Below are 12,283 nucleotides of genomic sequence, written 5' to 3'. Positions count from 1 at the left end.
CCGGTTGTTAACTTTCTAAGCAGTTCGGAGAACCGGTTGTTGGAAGAAATCTCATTTTCTTTTTTTTTTGCACTTTACAGGGCTAATCCTGTAAGGAAGGCAGGAAGGAAACATTCTGGTGTTGTTTCTAGCCTAATCTTTCTTGCCCTGCTTACAGAAACTGCCTCTCCGGTTAACCCTTATTACATTGTAACAGCTAAGGCGAAGCGCCCATCGACGTGAGTGACACTGAGTTGGCCACACCCACCTAGTCACATGACCACCGAGCCCTGCCTACCCAGCTGGTTATTAAGGAAGAGAACCAGTTGTTAAATTATTTGAATCCCTCCATTGGTCTTACCTACCTCTCTCTCTCTTTTAACAGAGCATCAGACAAATGATACAGTTGAAAAGTTGGGTAGCACATTATTACATTCTACTTTTGTGGAGGAAGGCGACATTATATTTGTTAAATCCTACTGGCTAGCATGAACAACTCTTGATGCATCCCCACTCTCTGCAAATGCTAGCATCATACTCACTCTGAAGTATGGCGCTCTGATTAACAGCATAGTTCAGAAAACCTGAAATACAGCTTGAAAATGTCCTGCTTCATATGGAAACACACTGTAGAAACTTAAGAAATTGAAGCTTGGAAATCGGAAACCTGATGGCAGAACTACAGAAAGTGCAAAAATGAGGTGATCATTATGAAGATGTTGATTCAATAATTAGTATGTGGACAAAATTAGTTCATACTTAAGTTTGCTCTTTCACTGCTTTTTTAACAAAATGATTAATATCTATCAGTTGTTCAGAATGCCTTTGTTCCCCTCCCTGTCTATATTGTTTTATCGCTCTGCACTCACATCTCTTCTGGTCAATGGTATGTTACGGCAGAAATGTATCTTGGCAGTGATATTCTAGGATTATGCCTCTTGTTCTGATACTGCCATTTAAATACATGAATATATGTCATATTATAGTATCTGCTATTATAAATTATTATCTGCAGCAGGGTAAAAAACGGCTTAAAAAACCAGAAAGCTATGATGCTTATTTTCACCGAAGTCCCCCAGAGATAACGCATTCCTCAACAACTAATGATCATTGTAATAATCTAGAGATCAGATGACAGATTTGATATACTTGAAAAGGAGCTAAGAGAGAAAGTAGATAAATAAACTGAAGCAAATCAACTCCAGCTGTGCTAAGAAAACAAATCATATGTTATCATCCCTGTTCCTCAAGAAGGATTCATTGTTGAAATTAAGAGAGATAACAATGGGAGAGGCGAAACAGAGATGATAACTTTCTGATTCTAATTAGGTGTTTTGTAATTTCATTAAAGATTTAAATTAAAAAAGCAACAGCACCAAACTTTTAAAACAGTGATAACTGAGGAGGCATCCAAATAGACAGGTATTGCCAGAATAATTCCTTTAAGATAAATATACTGGTAAATGGAAATTTCACACAACTCTTGAAAAAGCTATGCTAAAACACCCCTTACTTGTAGAAAATGGTGTCTTTATACCTACATCCCCTGCCTCAAATATATAAACTCAATAAATAAGTAGCTTTCTGGTTTACCATTATGGTCTTTTGGGGGATGAAGAGAGTCAAAATGGGATTAACAGACATGGGCTGAAGAAGCTTCTGGATGAGAAGCAAAACGTCTTCAAAGAAAAACCAAAAAGTCCCATTGCCTCTTGAAAAAAAATCAACTCTGGGATAACTATGACCCTTATGTTCTCCATCATTTTCAGTCTCAGGATCATAAAGATCTGATCCATCTCTTTTCTTCCTGATTTTCATGAAGCTGGACTCAAACTGTCAATTCTAAAAGTGAAGGACAGATCCTTTCACAAAGCTTTCCCTAACCCAAATGTCATTCACAATTGTTGAATTTGAGGGTTACAGGAGATGAACTATCTGGAGGGCACTAAGTTGGGGTAATATTCATTTATTAACATATTCTTCCATTTGTCTATTAATGATTGATTTGAGCATCTTTCTCAATAACTGCAGATGTAAATCCCATGATGGGAGCTGTGCCAACTCTCCAAATGCAATGGTTTCAATAGATGTGAGTAGCATCTTAGTAAAGAGAGTAATACTGAAAGTTGATTTTTGCGCTAATGACCTCAGTGAATGGGGATATTTTGATTCTTTGGCATAGCTGACAAAATGATTTCCATCCTTGTGGGAGACATTATCTCAAAAGCCTATATAGAAGCCTCAAATATCATTCTCTTGGTAAGGAGCTTCACCATAGCCCTTGAAACATCTTTGCCAAAATCCCAAAGGCTTTGTTTTTTCTTCAAAGACGTTTCACTTCTCATCCAAGAAGCTTCTTCTTCAGCTCTGACTGGATGGTGGGGAATGGAAGGATTTATACTCCTTGTAGACAGCTGGACATTTGCATTCTTTTAGTGAGTGATTAAGGCCATCAGAAACATCTTCAAAGAAAAATCAGAAAGTCCAGTCGCCTCTTGAAAAAGCACCTTTGGGACAACCTTGACCTGAATGACTGAGAATCTTCACAGAAATATTTGTCAGATGTTTTTGACAGCTTTCAGACTTGAAATATACATGTGGAAATATCATGCAGTAGGGAAGTGGGAGATATCAGAAATATGATAAAGAATCAATCTCTTATCACTTTAAATGTTTTTCTTTGTTTTTCTTAACTATTCCTACTTAGAAAATTATAGACTAGAAAAAATTCAGAAAACCAAAAATAGATACTAAAGCTAAACATATTTACTAGTAAAAGCCAGTCATTTGTGGCAACAAGCCATACATTGATATGAGCATTGTTGCATCCTTTTATCAGAAATACCTGATAATTGTGATCATAAGTAAACTATACCTCACATTCCAATGCAGCTGGATGTTATAGCTGAATAAGGGTAAAAGGTAATCTTTGTTTAGCTACCACAATTGGGACTGGCAACTCAGTCATTAAGTGAAGTGATCACTAGGTTAAACCGCAACTGTACTTATGATTTTACTTTGTTTCCTTTGTTTTACAGGTTTGTGAAGAAATATGGTATTTGATCACAAAGTTAGTATTTGATAATCATACTTGAGAAAAGTTGCTAAATGAGGACTATCTTACTGAGTTTATAAGTAGCTAATACACCACAATCGGCTGCCTTGATCCACATGATGTCAAGAAGCAAACTGCTTTTCAGTCCAGAGTGAAAGGTAAAAGGAAGGGAAAAAAACTTTCATTCCATGAATCTCAACTTTTTAGAGAAGAGAATGGATTGTAAATAAATATTTCTTACTAATGAGCTACAGGATCATAGCTAACAGACTCCAAAACATAAACTGTATAATTATTGAACAAAGGAAAAAGATATAATTCAATATACATTTCTTCACATGATTAGAGGACAATCATCTACAATGAACTTTGTATAATGGCACACACCAACTGATTCTCACAGATATTCTTTGCTCACAGATGGACATTATATTTCGTTACCCATGGATTCCTGCTGTTAATTCTTTCATCTTATCACAGATAATCTCTAAGGAAGAAAAACTAAAATAGCTGCTCAGTGTCTTTTGAGTTTTCCATTTAAATCATCCTACACCTTACTTACTTGGGTTTTGTGCCAAAGTTTGGATTAGGTTTTTGTGTTTGCTTTTTTTTAAAAAAAGAGTCTCTTCTACAAATGTCACAATACAGATATGAAGATTGTAGTCACATGCCCCAAATAAAAATAAATAACAAGAATTACTCTCACAGTCGATTATGTTGTCAAAGATTTCATGAAAAGGCAGAAAGACTTGTCTCCTTCCAAGCTTTTCACAACTGCTGGAGGGTTTGGGAGAGGTAGAATTTTCTCTGACTCACACTTGTTTGATAAAATGAAGAAACATCTAGAGAGACCAGTTGGTGGTTTTTTTGGTGTGATTTCCAACCTCTCAAAGAAGTCACTTACACGTATGTGACCATGAGGTGATAGTGCAGAGGAATTGATAGCCAGAGCAAACAGAAATATAGAAAGCCAGTGTTATATTTGTAGACCTCTTTTGAAGAGATCTTCTGCCACTATCACACTATAGACTATTTTTGTTAAAACTTCATAAACTTTCATTACTGTAGATTCAGATTAAGTAGAATCTTTGAGTAAAGATCATGGAACTAGGGAATGTATGAGTTGGAAGGGTTTATAACTCTCTACTCCACTTCCCTGTACAGTGCAGAAATCTATTAATAACAGTAACAGAGTTGGAAGGGACCTTGGAGGTCATCTAGTCCAACCCCCTGCTCACGCAGGAGACCTATACTAGGGATTTGAACCGCCAAACTGCCAACCTTTCTGATTGACAAGCTCAGTGTCTTAGCCACTGAGCCAGCTGATCCCTGATTGATGGCCATCAAGCACTTGTCTCATACCCTCCAGAAAGGAGAGAATACTTCCAAGCAGACTGTTCCTCTGTTAACTGCACCTACTCATAAGAAATGCCTCTTAATCTCTAGCATAAACCTCCTTTCTTTTAATTTCAGCTCATTGGTCATTTTCCTACTCTTTCAACAGAAAACTGGTCTGTCCCTTTAACAGCTGTTATTGGTAGATGCTTATAGTGTCTGCTCTTTCTCCTTTGCACACCAAACACAGCCAACTCTTTTAACTATACTTCGTAGGGCTTCATTTCCAGACCTATTATCATCTATGTAACTTTTCTCTGAACCTGTTCTAAATTCTGTTGGTTTTGTCCCTTTATAAAAGTGATGCCTTTGGCTGGACCAGATATTCCAGATGCAGTTCAGCCAAAGCCGAATACAATGGAAATATTACGACTCCATTTTTACAGGGTTGAGCTATCGGTTTGTATTCATTCCTCTTTAATTAATTTTCAATGTGTTTCCATTTCTTAATGATCTTCTTTTCTCTTCCCAGTTTGTCACCATTATTGGTATTCATCTCTATAATCTTGTTAAAGTACCCCCCCCCCCCCATTTCTCTCTCTCACAGAGATGATTTGTGACAATACAGTCACTATTTTATTTTTTCAAGTCTTCCATCTTCTCTATTATTTAGGATTTCAAATTGTGGTATAAATAATCCTCATAATTTGTAGTTCAAGCAAGACATCTTTCAACTTTCCCTTGTCTAGTTATCTTCAATGTGGCGTGGTCACTTTTCCTGAAGGTGCCTGACATTTTCTTTCATTAGCCAGTTCCTGTCTGTGGATTAAGATTAGATCCAAGATAACTGATCTCTTTGTTTTATCATCTGAAAATTACAGTTGTCAGATAGAAATTAGAAGTCTGAGGGATCCCATTCTTTGTTAGTTTCCCAGCAGATATTTGGGTCATTGAAGTCTCCCACTATCACTCTGTTCTTCTAAACACATTTATTCCCATCTTTATTTTATTCCCTTCCTAAGCATCTCTTACACTGGTGTTTGTAGCAGGATATCCATATCTCTATGGTGGCAAAAAAAAAAAACCCAGAAAGAGTTTATATTTTTCCAGTGGAAATTTTTGATTTAGTTGAACATTGTGAAAGATCTGGAAATAATGTTGTATGGTGTCTTGTGTAAATTTTAGTGCAAACCCCTTCATATTCCTCAAATATAGCTTATCCACTTAGATTAATGGCTTTAGTTCAAAGTGCCATGATAATGTGCTTGCTAACCCATGTTTAGAGTATTATCTCTTTAAAGAGCATCTGTTTCCCTTTATCTAAGTCAGCCCCCTCCTTTGGTCTCCTCTTCCTAAGCATAATTATCACTATTAGTTCACACTTTATGTTTGTTGGAACCTATGGGGATATTTTTGAGATATTCCTTCCTGTATCCTTTATTATATACAATCTGGAGACTTTGAATAAGAATAATTACCCTGCTGGGTAATTACCTTTGTAGAACCATAGGAAAAACCACAGCTCAATATCTTTTCCCAAACAAGAGGCTTCCAGGTGAGGCATCTATTGTAAAACTCCACTGGCTCACTGACAAAATTTATAGATGCTTAAAAGGCCATCATTTTCTCTTTGGAATAAAAACTGCAAAGGCCAAAAGAAAAAAGAAAAGAAGAAGAAGAAGTACGCTTATGCATACTTTTGATTTTGATTGGCAATGCCAGAAGCCATGCACTTGAAAGATAATAATTTGGAAGAATTTGAGATACCTCCAAGAGCTACAGGTATATGGGTGAAGAAAAAGAGAAGCAGACATCTTAAAAGTTTATAGCTCCAACTGAATTGAATTATCAGAAACACGAGCTCACCGAACTGGTTGTTAAACTAGCAGGATCCCACCACTGCTTCCATTAAATACTTATTGCACAAGAAATTATATGAATTGACTTCTAGAAAGATAGAATGATTAGAAAAATGATAAGCACAATTACATCATATCACCTAATCCTATGGCTTCTGGAAAGATACAGGATTTAAATAATTAACTGTTATCTTGGTTCTAGGTTCAAGCCCAATTTTCTATTTCCTATTAGATCAATTTTTTAAAAGAACTTTTTTGCTACTCATAGTAACTACTTTCCATGCAGACATTTCTGTTGAGGAATACTGGTATATCTGTTAAACAAACACATATGTTTCAGAGGATTTGGGGGAAAGTTGTAGAGATTGATGGCCAAGCCTGCTGTCCCTTCTGTCCTTCATAAATGGGGGAAATAATCTACACCCTATATTCCCTTGTGACTTTAAATCCAAGGCAATATTTGTAGTAGTTGTTAAATGGTTCTTTTAAAGGAAATAATTCATTATTATGTGTCACCATTGAGAAAACATTAATTTTCCATAGAAACTATTAAAAGAATTCCACATTGTGCTGCCACAACAAATTGGCTGCTAATGTGTTTTTCATTCAGGCAGAGAATGCACCGTACTTACAATATGTACAGGTAGGTTTCTTAAATGCTTCTTAGCATTTCCAAAGCTCAACATCAGGCCTCATTCCAAAGCACTGGAAATCATGCCTGCTTATTTATCTATGCTCTAAACACAAGAATAGTGTTCATGTACCTGAGAAATAAATGGAGCTTCTTAGCATTAAACTACAGAGATATCGTTCTGAGCTGTGTGTGAATGTACATATTATATGTATGAGTTTTGAAGACTGGCATTCCCAGCCTATGTTAGTGAAGCAATACTTTAGATTAACATCTGTTTGTAGAGCATGAGGGCTTTGCAGTAACCTGCCTTGAAGAGCCAAAACTATTTTTCTTTGAAAACAATCTTCTATGTTCATTATTCAGTACATAAACAACCTTCTGGTAAGAGAGAGAGAAGAGAGCGAAAGAAATAAAGAAAAATCCTTAGCTCATTGCAGCTTCATTTTTTTTTTCAATTTCTAAAGGCTCATAATTTTGTAAAACTTTAATGGCGTTTTGGATGATAGGCTCACTTAAACTGATGAACAAAATAGGTGTTCTTCAATTATGTCTTTCCAAGCCAGATGAGGCCCTGTTACAATCTTACTGATATACTTCTGTTTCATCAGTTTTATTTTAGACACTGGAATCGGTAAGGAACAAGATAAAACCTGGCATGAATCCTCTGAGCTCATAACATTACATCTCTGCCCTCATAAGTTACCAATAAATCATTATTGTTTTTCTTTTTAAATGTGGCAGAGATATAACCTTGCTGCTTTGCGAAGACATGGTTGCTTCCCGAGAAGTAGCATCACTCCCACCAATGACCAAGCTTTATAGCCATTGCACTTATTACATCCCAAGAGGTACCCTACAGTGGGCGGGGACAAGACCTGGGACAAGCTAGACAGTTTGGGAGATTTTAAAATAGGTCCTTAATCTTGCGCAAGACAGAAGGCAAATATTTTGACCCTTAACATCCCAATATCCAAAAATAAAAACATGCACATATGACCATTCAAAAAGTTGAAATCTTAGCCTTGCCTACTTTAGAGGGTCTTGGAAAAGTTGTTGGCAAACTACATTTTGTATGCCAGTACTGTAGGAAATGATATGAAAAGCTCAACTCCTGCTAATTTTGTTTGATATTGTTAGTTGCAAAGTCATGTCCGACCCATTGTGACCACATGGACAACATTCCTCCAGGCCTTCCTACCCTCTACCATCCTCTGGAGTCCATTTAAGCTCACGCCTACTGCTTCAGTGACTCCATCTAGTCAACTCATTCTCTGTCGTCCCCTTCTTCTTCTGCCCTCAATCGTTCCCAGCATTAGGCTCTTCTCCAATGAGTCTTTTTGCTTAAAGGCCTCTAAAGCCTTACTCAGCCCACACTTTTAACATTTGAAAGGCCTGTTTCTCCTACCTAAACTTGCCCATTAAGAATGATTAAGAGGGATTTCTCCACTTCTTGCCACCTTTTGACATGGACAATAGGGCTTTACTTGAGGTGACTTTTACATTATAGAACTGTTTGTAGGGGCTTCCGCTACTTCCTGTTGTCACCACATTAAAGCATTTGGTTCTCCTTGCCTTAAACACCATCAGTTTGCTTTTATGAGTAGGAATTCTCTTTTGAACAGGATTATTTTACTTATTGCCTTTATTTAATCTGCAATCCATTATTTGTTTTTACGATTGCATTTTTCATTTTCGTTTGATTTTGCAAAATTGCAGAATGTACACTTCAGAAAAATAACAATAGAGAATTTTGGACTGTAGGCATCAGTGGGCAGGTAGGCTTTTTTTTGAATGGTCTGCCCTGCTTCTACCTCAAAAATAATTCCCTTCTTGTAGAAAACTAGAGCATCTAGGAATGAACTTTCCTAAAATGATGTGATGTATTAGGTATGAGAACTTTTGAATTAAAGATGGGTTTAGGAACAGGCCAGCTCTCCCCAGTCTGGTACGGCATGTTCTAGAATGCTATTATTATTGTAAATCACCTTATTTATTTGGAGTCGTTCCACAATCAAGTGTTATGTTATTCTGCATGTCCTACATCTTCCTCATCAGCAGTTTATAATAAGGAAAGCCATTTAACTTTCATACAGCGTTGTTCAATGGAATGATGCTACACCAAGATTTAAATATAAGTTGCACACCTGCTATTTTCAAATAGTATAAAGTTAGATCCAGCAATTTTTTTCATAAGACCTAGGCCAAAACAAGGCCAGCTGTGGTGCAAATAATTAAAAATATGAAAGAAAACCAGCTCATTCCCAGTAAGTTATCTGCCTTAACCCTCTCAAATTAGGATTTAGTTAAGTGCATAAAAGTTGCATCCTTATGGGATAGTATCAGAACTGTGATGCTGTAGTACTGTGTTAGCATTTCCGACAAGCTACTTTTCTCAGGAAAAGTTATGACAGCTTAGCTGGTAAAATAAAACATCTTAAATTGATATTGTGCTCAGACAATAGCTAGTCAATGAATGGATAGCCTCAGTGTCAGTAGTGAAAATCAAAACCAATGAAAACAATGTTTCTTCTTGTCTCCATTTTGAATATATCAGTTCAAATTGGATTGTAAGCATGATATTTCATTATACCTCACTTCTATACAGTTCAGGTAGAGGAACATATGTACGATCGTTAACAATTATAGACACCTGCAAGATTATGTTTATTTTCACAAACCTTGGTTAATATTTTCAGAGTACTGTGAATGCTTTCAGTTCTTTGAGCTGTCAACCACTTTTTTTTTTAATTTCAATGAATGAAAGGCTAATCTCTTCTTCCCTTCATTCACATGCCTACAGGAGGTTTCCCATCAAAACCCAGACAATTACCTAAGGATGGTATATCAGAAGAAATATGACTCTGTTGCTAAGAAGCAGCCCGTGTTCTTCTATTATATAGAAAACAACGTTGGTACTTTTTGGGCTTAATTAAATCTGGCCACTGACAATTTAGCTCCTCAAGTAGGAAATTAAACAGCGACATATTTATAGAAATACAATTCTGAATATCATCACCATCATTCTCAGCATCATCCCTCCCATCGTCCTCTTATGATGCTCTAGATGTCAGTTGAGTTAGCCTCCCATTTCTTCATGGCGCATCATTTCAAGGCTACCCTCTGCTCAAGATAAGGAGCAACTTCGTCTTACCTTCCCAATTAAGGCAGCAAATTGGTTATTGAGCATCTTGATATCTTCTTTCTCCTTGGTCCTTATCTCCTGGAGAGCTGGGTCAACATCCAGGTGGAGTGGCTCCAAGAGATGTTGGTTGAAAGACACTCTTGGATATGCATAATAGTAGCCATGTCCTGTGAGGCTGGAGGAACTGAAGCTTTTCTTGCTGGCTTCTCCCATGGTAGGACTGCTGCAGGCCCCATCCCTTAAAGAATGAGGAGAATGCGAAGGAGAGCACTCACTTTCCCAGCTATAAGAGGCTTTGGGAGAAGTAAGGGAGCCGGTACTGAAGTTCCCAGAATGACTTGTCATCCTTATGATGAGGGAAAGCAAAGAAGCACTAGGTCAGCTACCGAGAGAGAGAGAAGTAGAAGGTTGGGGAACAGCAGCGTAGATTAATTCCTGTCTCTGCTGAGCTCAGTTTAGCTAATGAATTACAAACACCTGTTCTCCTAATGTTCATAAAGTCAGGAGGGTGTGACTGTTGATGTAATCCAGATCAACCTGTTGGCTTTGTCTCTCCCTCTTTCTCTTCCGCCTTTCCCTCCCGCCTTTTGTAGTTTTGTTTGTGAGGCGAGCACATATGCCCAGGCATTTGTAGGAAAAGAGGGAGGAAAACAACAACAATCCCGAATCAAAATTACCCCCTAGCTTCCCTCGACTTGCTTCCCGAGGAGAGGAAGTTAAGAGGTTTCCTCAGCTTTTAATGGCAAGCAAGAGACTTGAACAGAGACACTATCTTGGCTGAACTTCAAGATCAGTCAAAAGAAGGAAGCCTTAGAGAGTTGAACATGTCAAAACATTCAGGCCCTGCTTCTTCTCCAATGACTGTACTGCTCGTTTCTATTGTAAAATGCTAATTAAATATTTTGCATGCTCAGGTGGTTCAGTTTCCAGGCGGTTTGAATACTGAGACAGATTCCGGGCACTTTTCTGTCTGACTTGTCTAATCAAAACCTCTTGATTAAGCTCCAAAATATATAAAATTATTTCTATCTATGCTTATAGGAAATGTGGGGATGCTAATGTATTTAATCACATGGATTAAACTAGGCTGCAGTGGAAAGACGCTTGAATAATTTCAGTGTTCACAATTCCTAATAAGAACTGAAAACATTCATATTTGCCAGAGAGTTGTTCACCTTGAGCTATCCCTCAGATTTACAAGTGGAGTATATTTTTTAAGGCAGTCTGACTTCATTAGAAAGATTACATATTTGTGGGTGGAGAAGGCTTAAAAAGTAAACAAAAGAGGAAGCATGATAGAACAAGTAAGCATGTTATTAAGAAAACATAGATCAAAAATAGAATTCATTCCCAAATTTGTCATGCAAAGAACAGTTTTGTGTCACTCTTAGACAATGGTATTTGTACTCGTTGGGTGTTGCATATTGCTAGTTAAATAAACTACAGACATTTCAGATGAAGTGCAAGTATTGTAATATACTCCCCAAATGTATTTTTTAGTCTTTTATTTTAGACTTGGCCTCAGCTGCTCAAAAAAGTGGTACCTCAAAAGAATATTAGGGGCTACACAATGCTATACAACTTTTTCAAAGGGAAAATGAAATCATTTCCATCTTGTGCTTGTGTGGCCAATGACATCATTGTGCCGCATAGAGCATCCATGTTTCCTAGAAATATGTTTAAATCCAAATATGAACCTGATGCATGCAAAACAACCCACTGAAAGTAATCTGATTTAAATGTTTTAATTTAACTGAATTTTGACCCTATTTAAAGATTAAACTTTTAATATACAAAGTCTCCGCTTTCTACATTGTACATAGTACATTGCCTTACATTTGTAATCAGCATACAGTTCTCTGCCATTATTCCATCTTTTTTTCCCCTACCATCATAGGATTGGTATTATATAAAAATGTTTATCTGGAAGCACCTAAAGTGATCAGTCTTAAATTCAAATTAAGGTGTTCCAAAGTCATCATGCCAATAAACCCTAAAGCCTGACTAGAAGTGGCTCAGAAGAGCAGGAAGAATTAATGTAAGGGTGCTCTTCCTATGTTTTTCATTTAAATTGTCTCTTTATTGTACTTAATGGGAGTAAATTTAGACCAATTTCTGAGCTAATCTATTCTGGACTGATATGACTGTTTCTGGAATCTTGAATGTAATCTAGCCGGTTTCTGCCATTCCTTTGGGTATTTTCTGTAGTTGAGATTTCATTATCTTCTAAAAATCTAAGATCATCTGTAGTTCAAAGTCTCAAAGGTGCCTTTCCAAAA

At 36.9% G+C, this 12,283-nt stretch overlaps 1 protein-coding gene across 2 annotated transcripts in view; it reads right to left on the bottom strand.

Annotated features, from left to right (window-relative positions):
* LOC309382894 (uncharacterized protein) overlaps positions 1 to 10,452 on the bottom strand; it is a 49,100-nt gene extending 38,648 nt beyond the window's left edge. The window contains exon 1 of one of the 2 annotated variants that reach the window (XM_081934854.1): positions 10,014 to 10,452. In XM_081934854.1, coding sequence (XP_081790980.1) covers positions 10,014 to 10,349 — 336 coding nt within the window. In that variant the 5' untranslated portion in view covers positions 10,350 to 10,452. The remainder of the gene's footprint in view (positions 1 to 10,013) is intronic. The other variant, XM_081934855.1, reaches the window with a different exon arrangement.
* Positions 10,453 to 12,283: the final 1,831 nt, after the last annotated feature.

Source organism: Natrix helvetica, assembly GCF_964273705.1.
Source record: "Natrix helvetica genome assembly, chromosome: 1".
NCBI lineage: Eukaryota > Metazoa > Chordata > Lepidosauria > Squamata > Natricidae > Natrix > Natrix helvetica.
The sequence above is the reverse complement of the archived record's forward strand: the minus strand, read 5'-3'. Positions and strand labels throughout refer to the sequence as shown.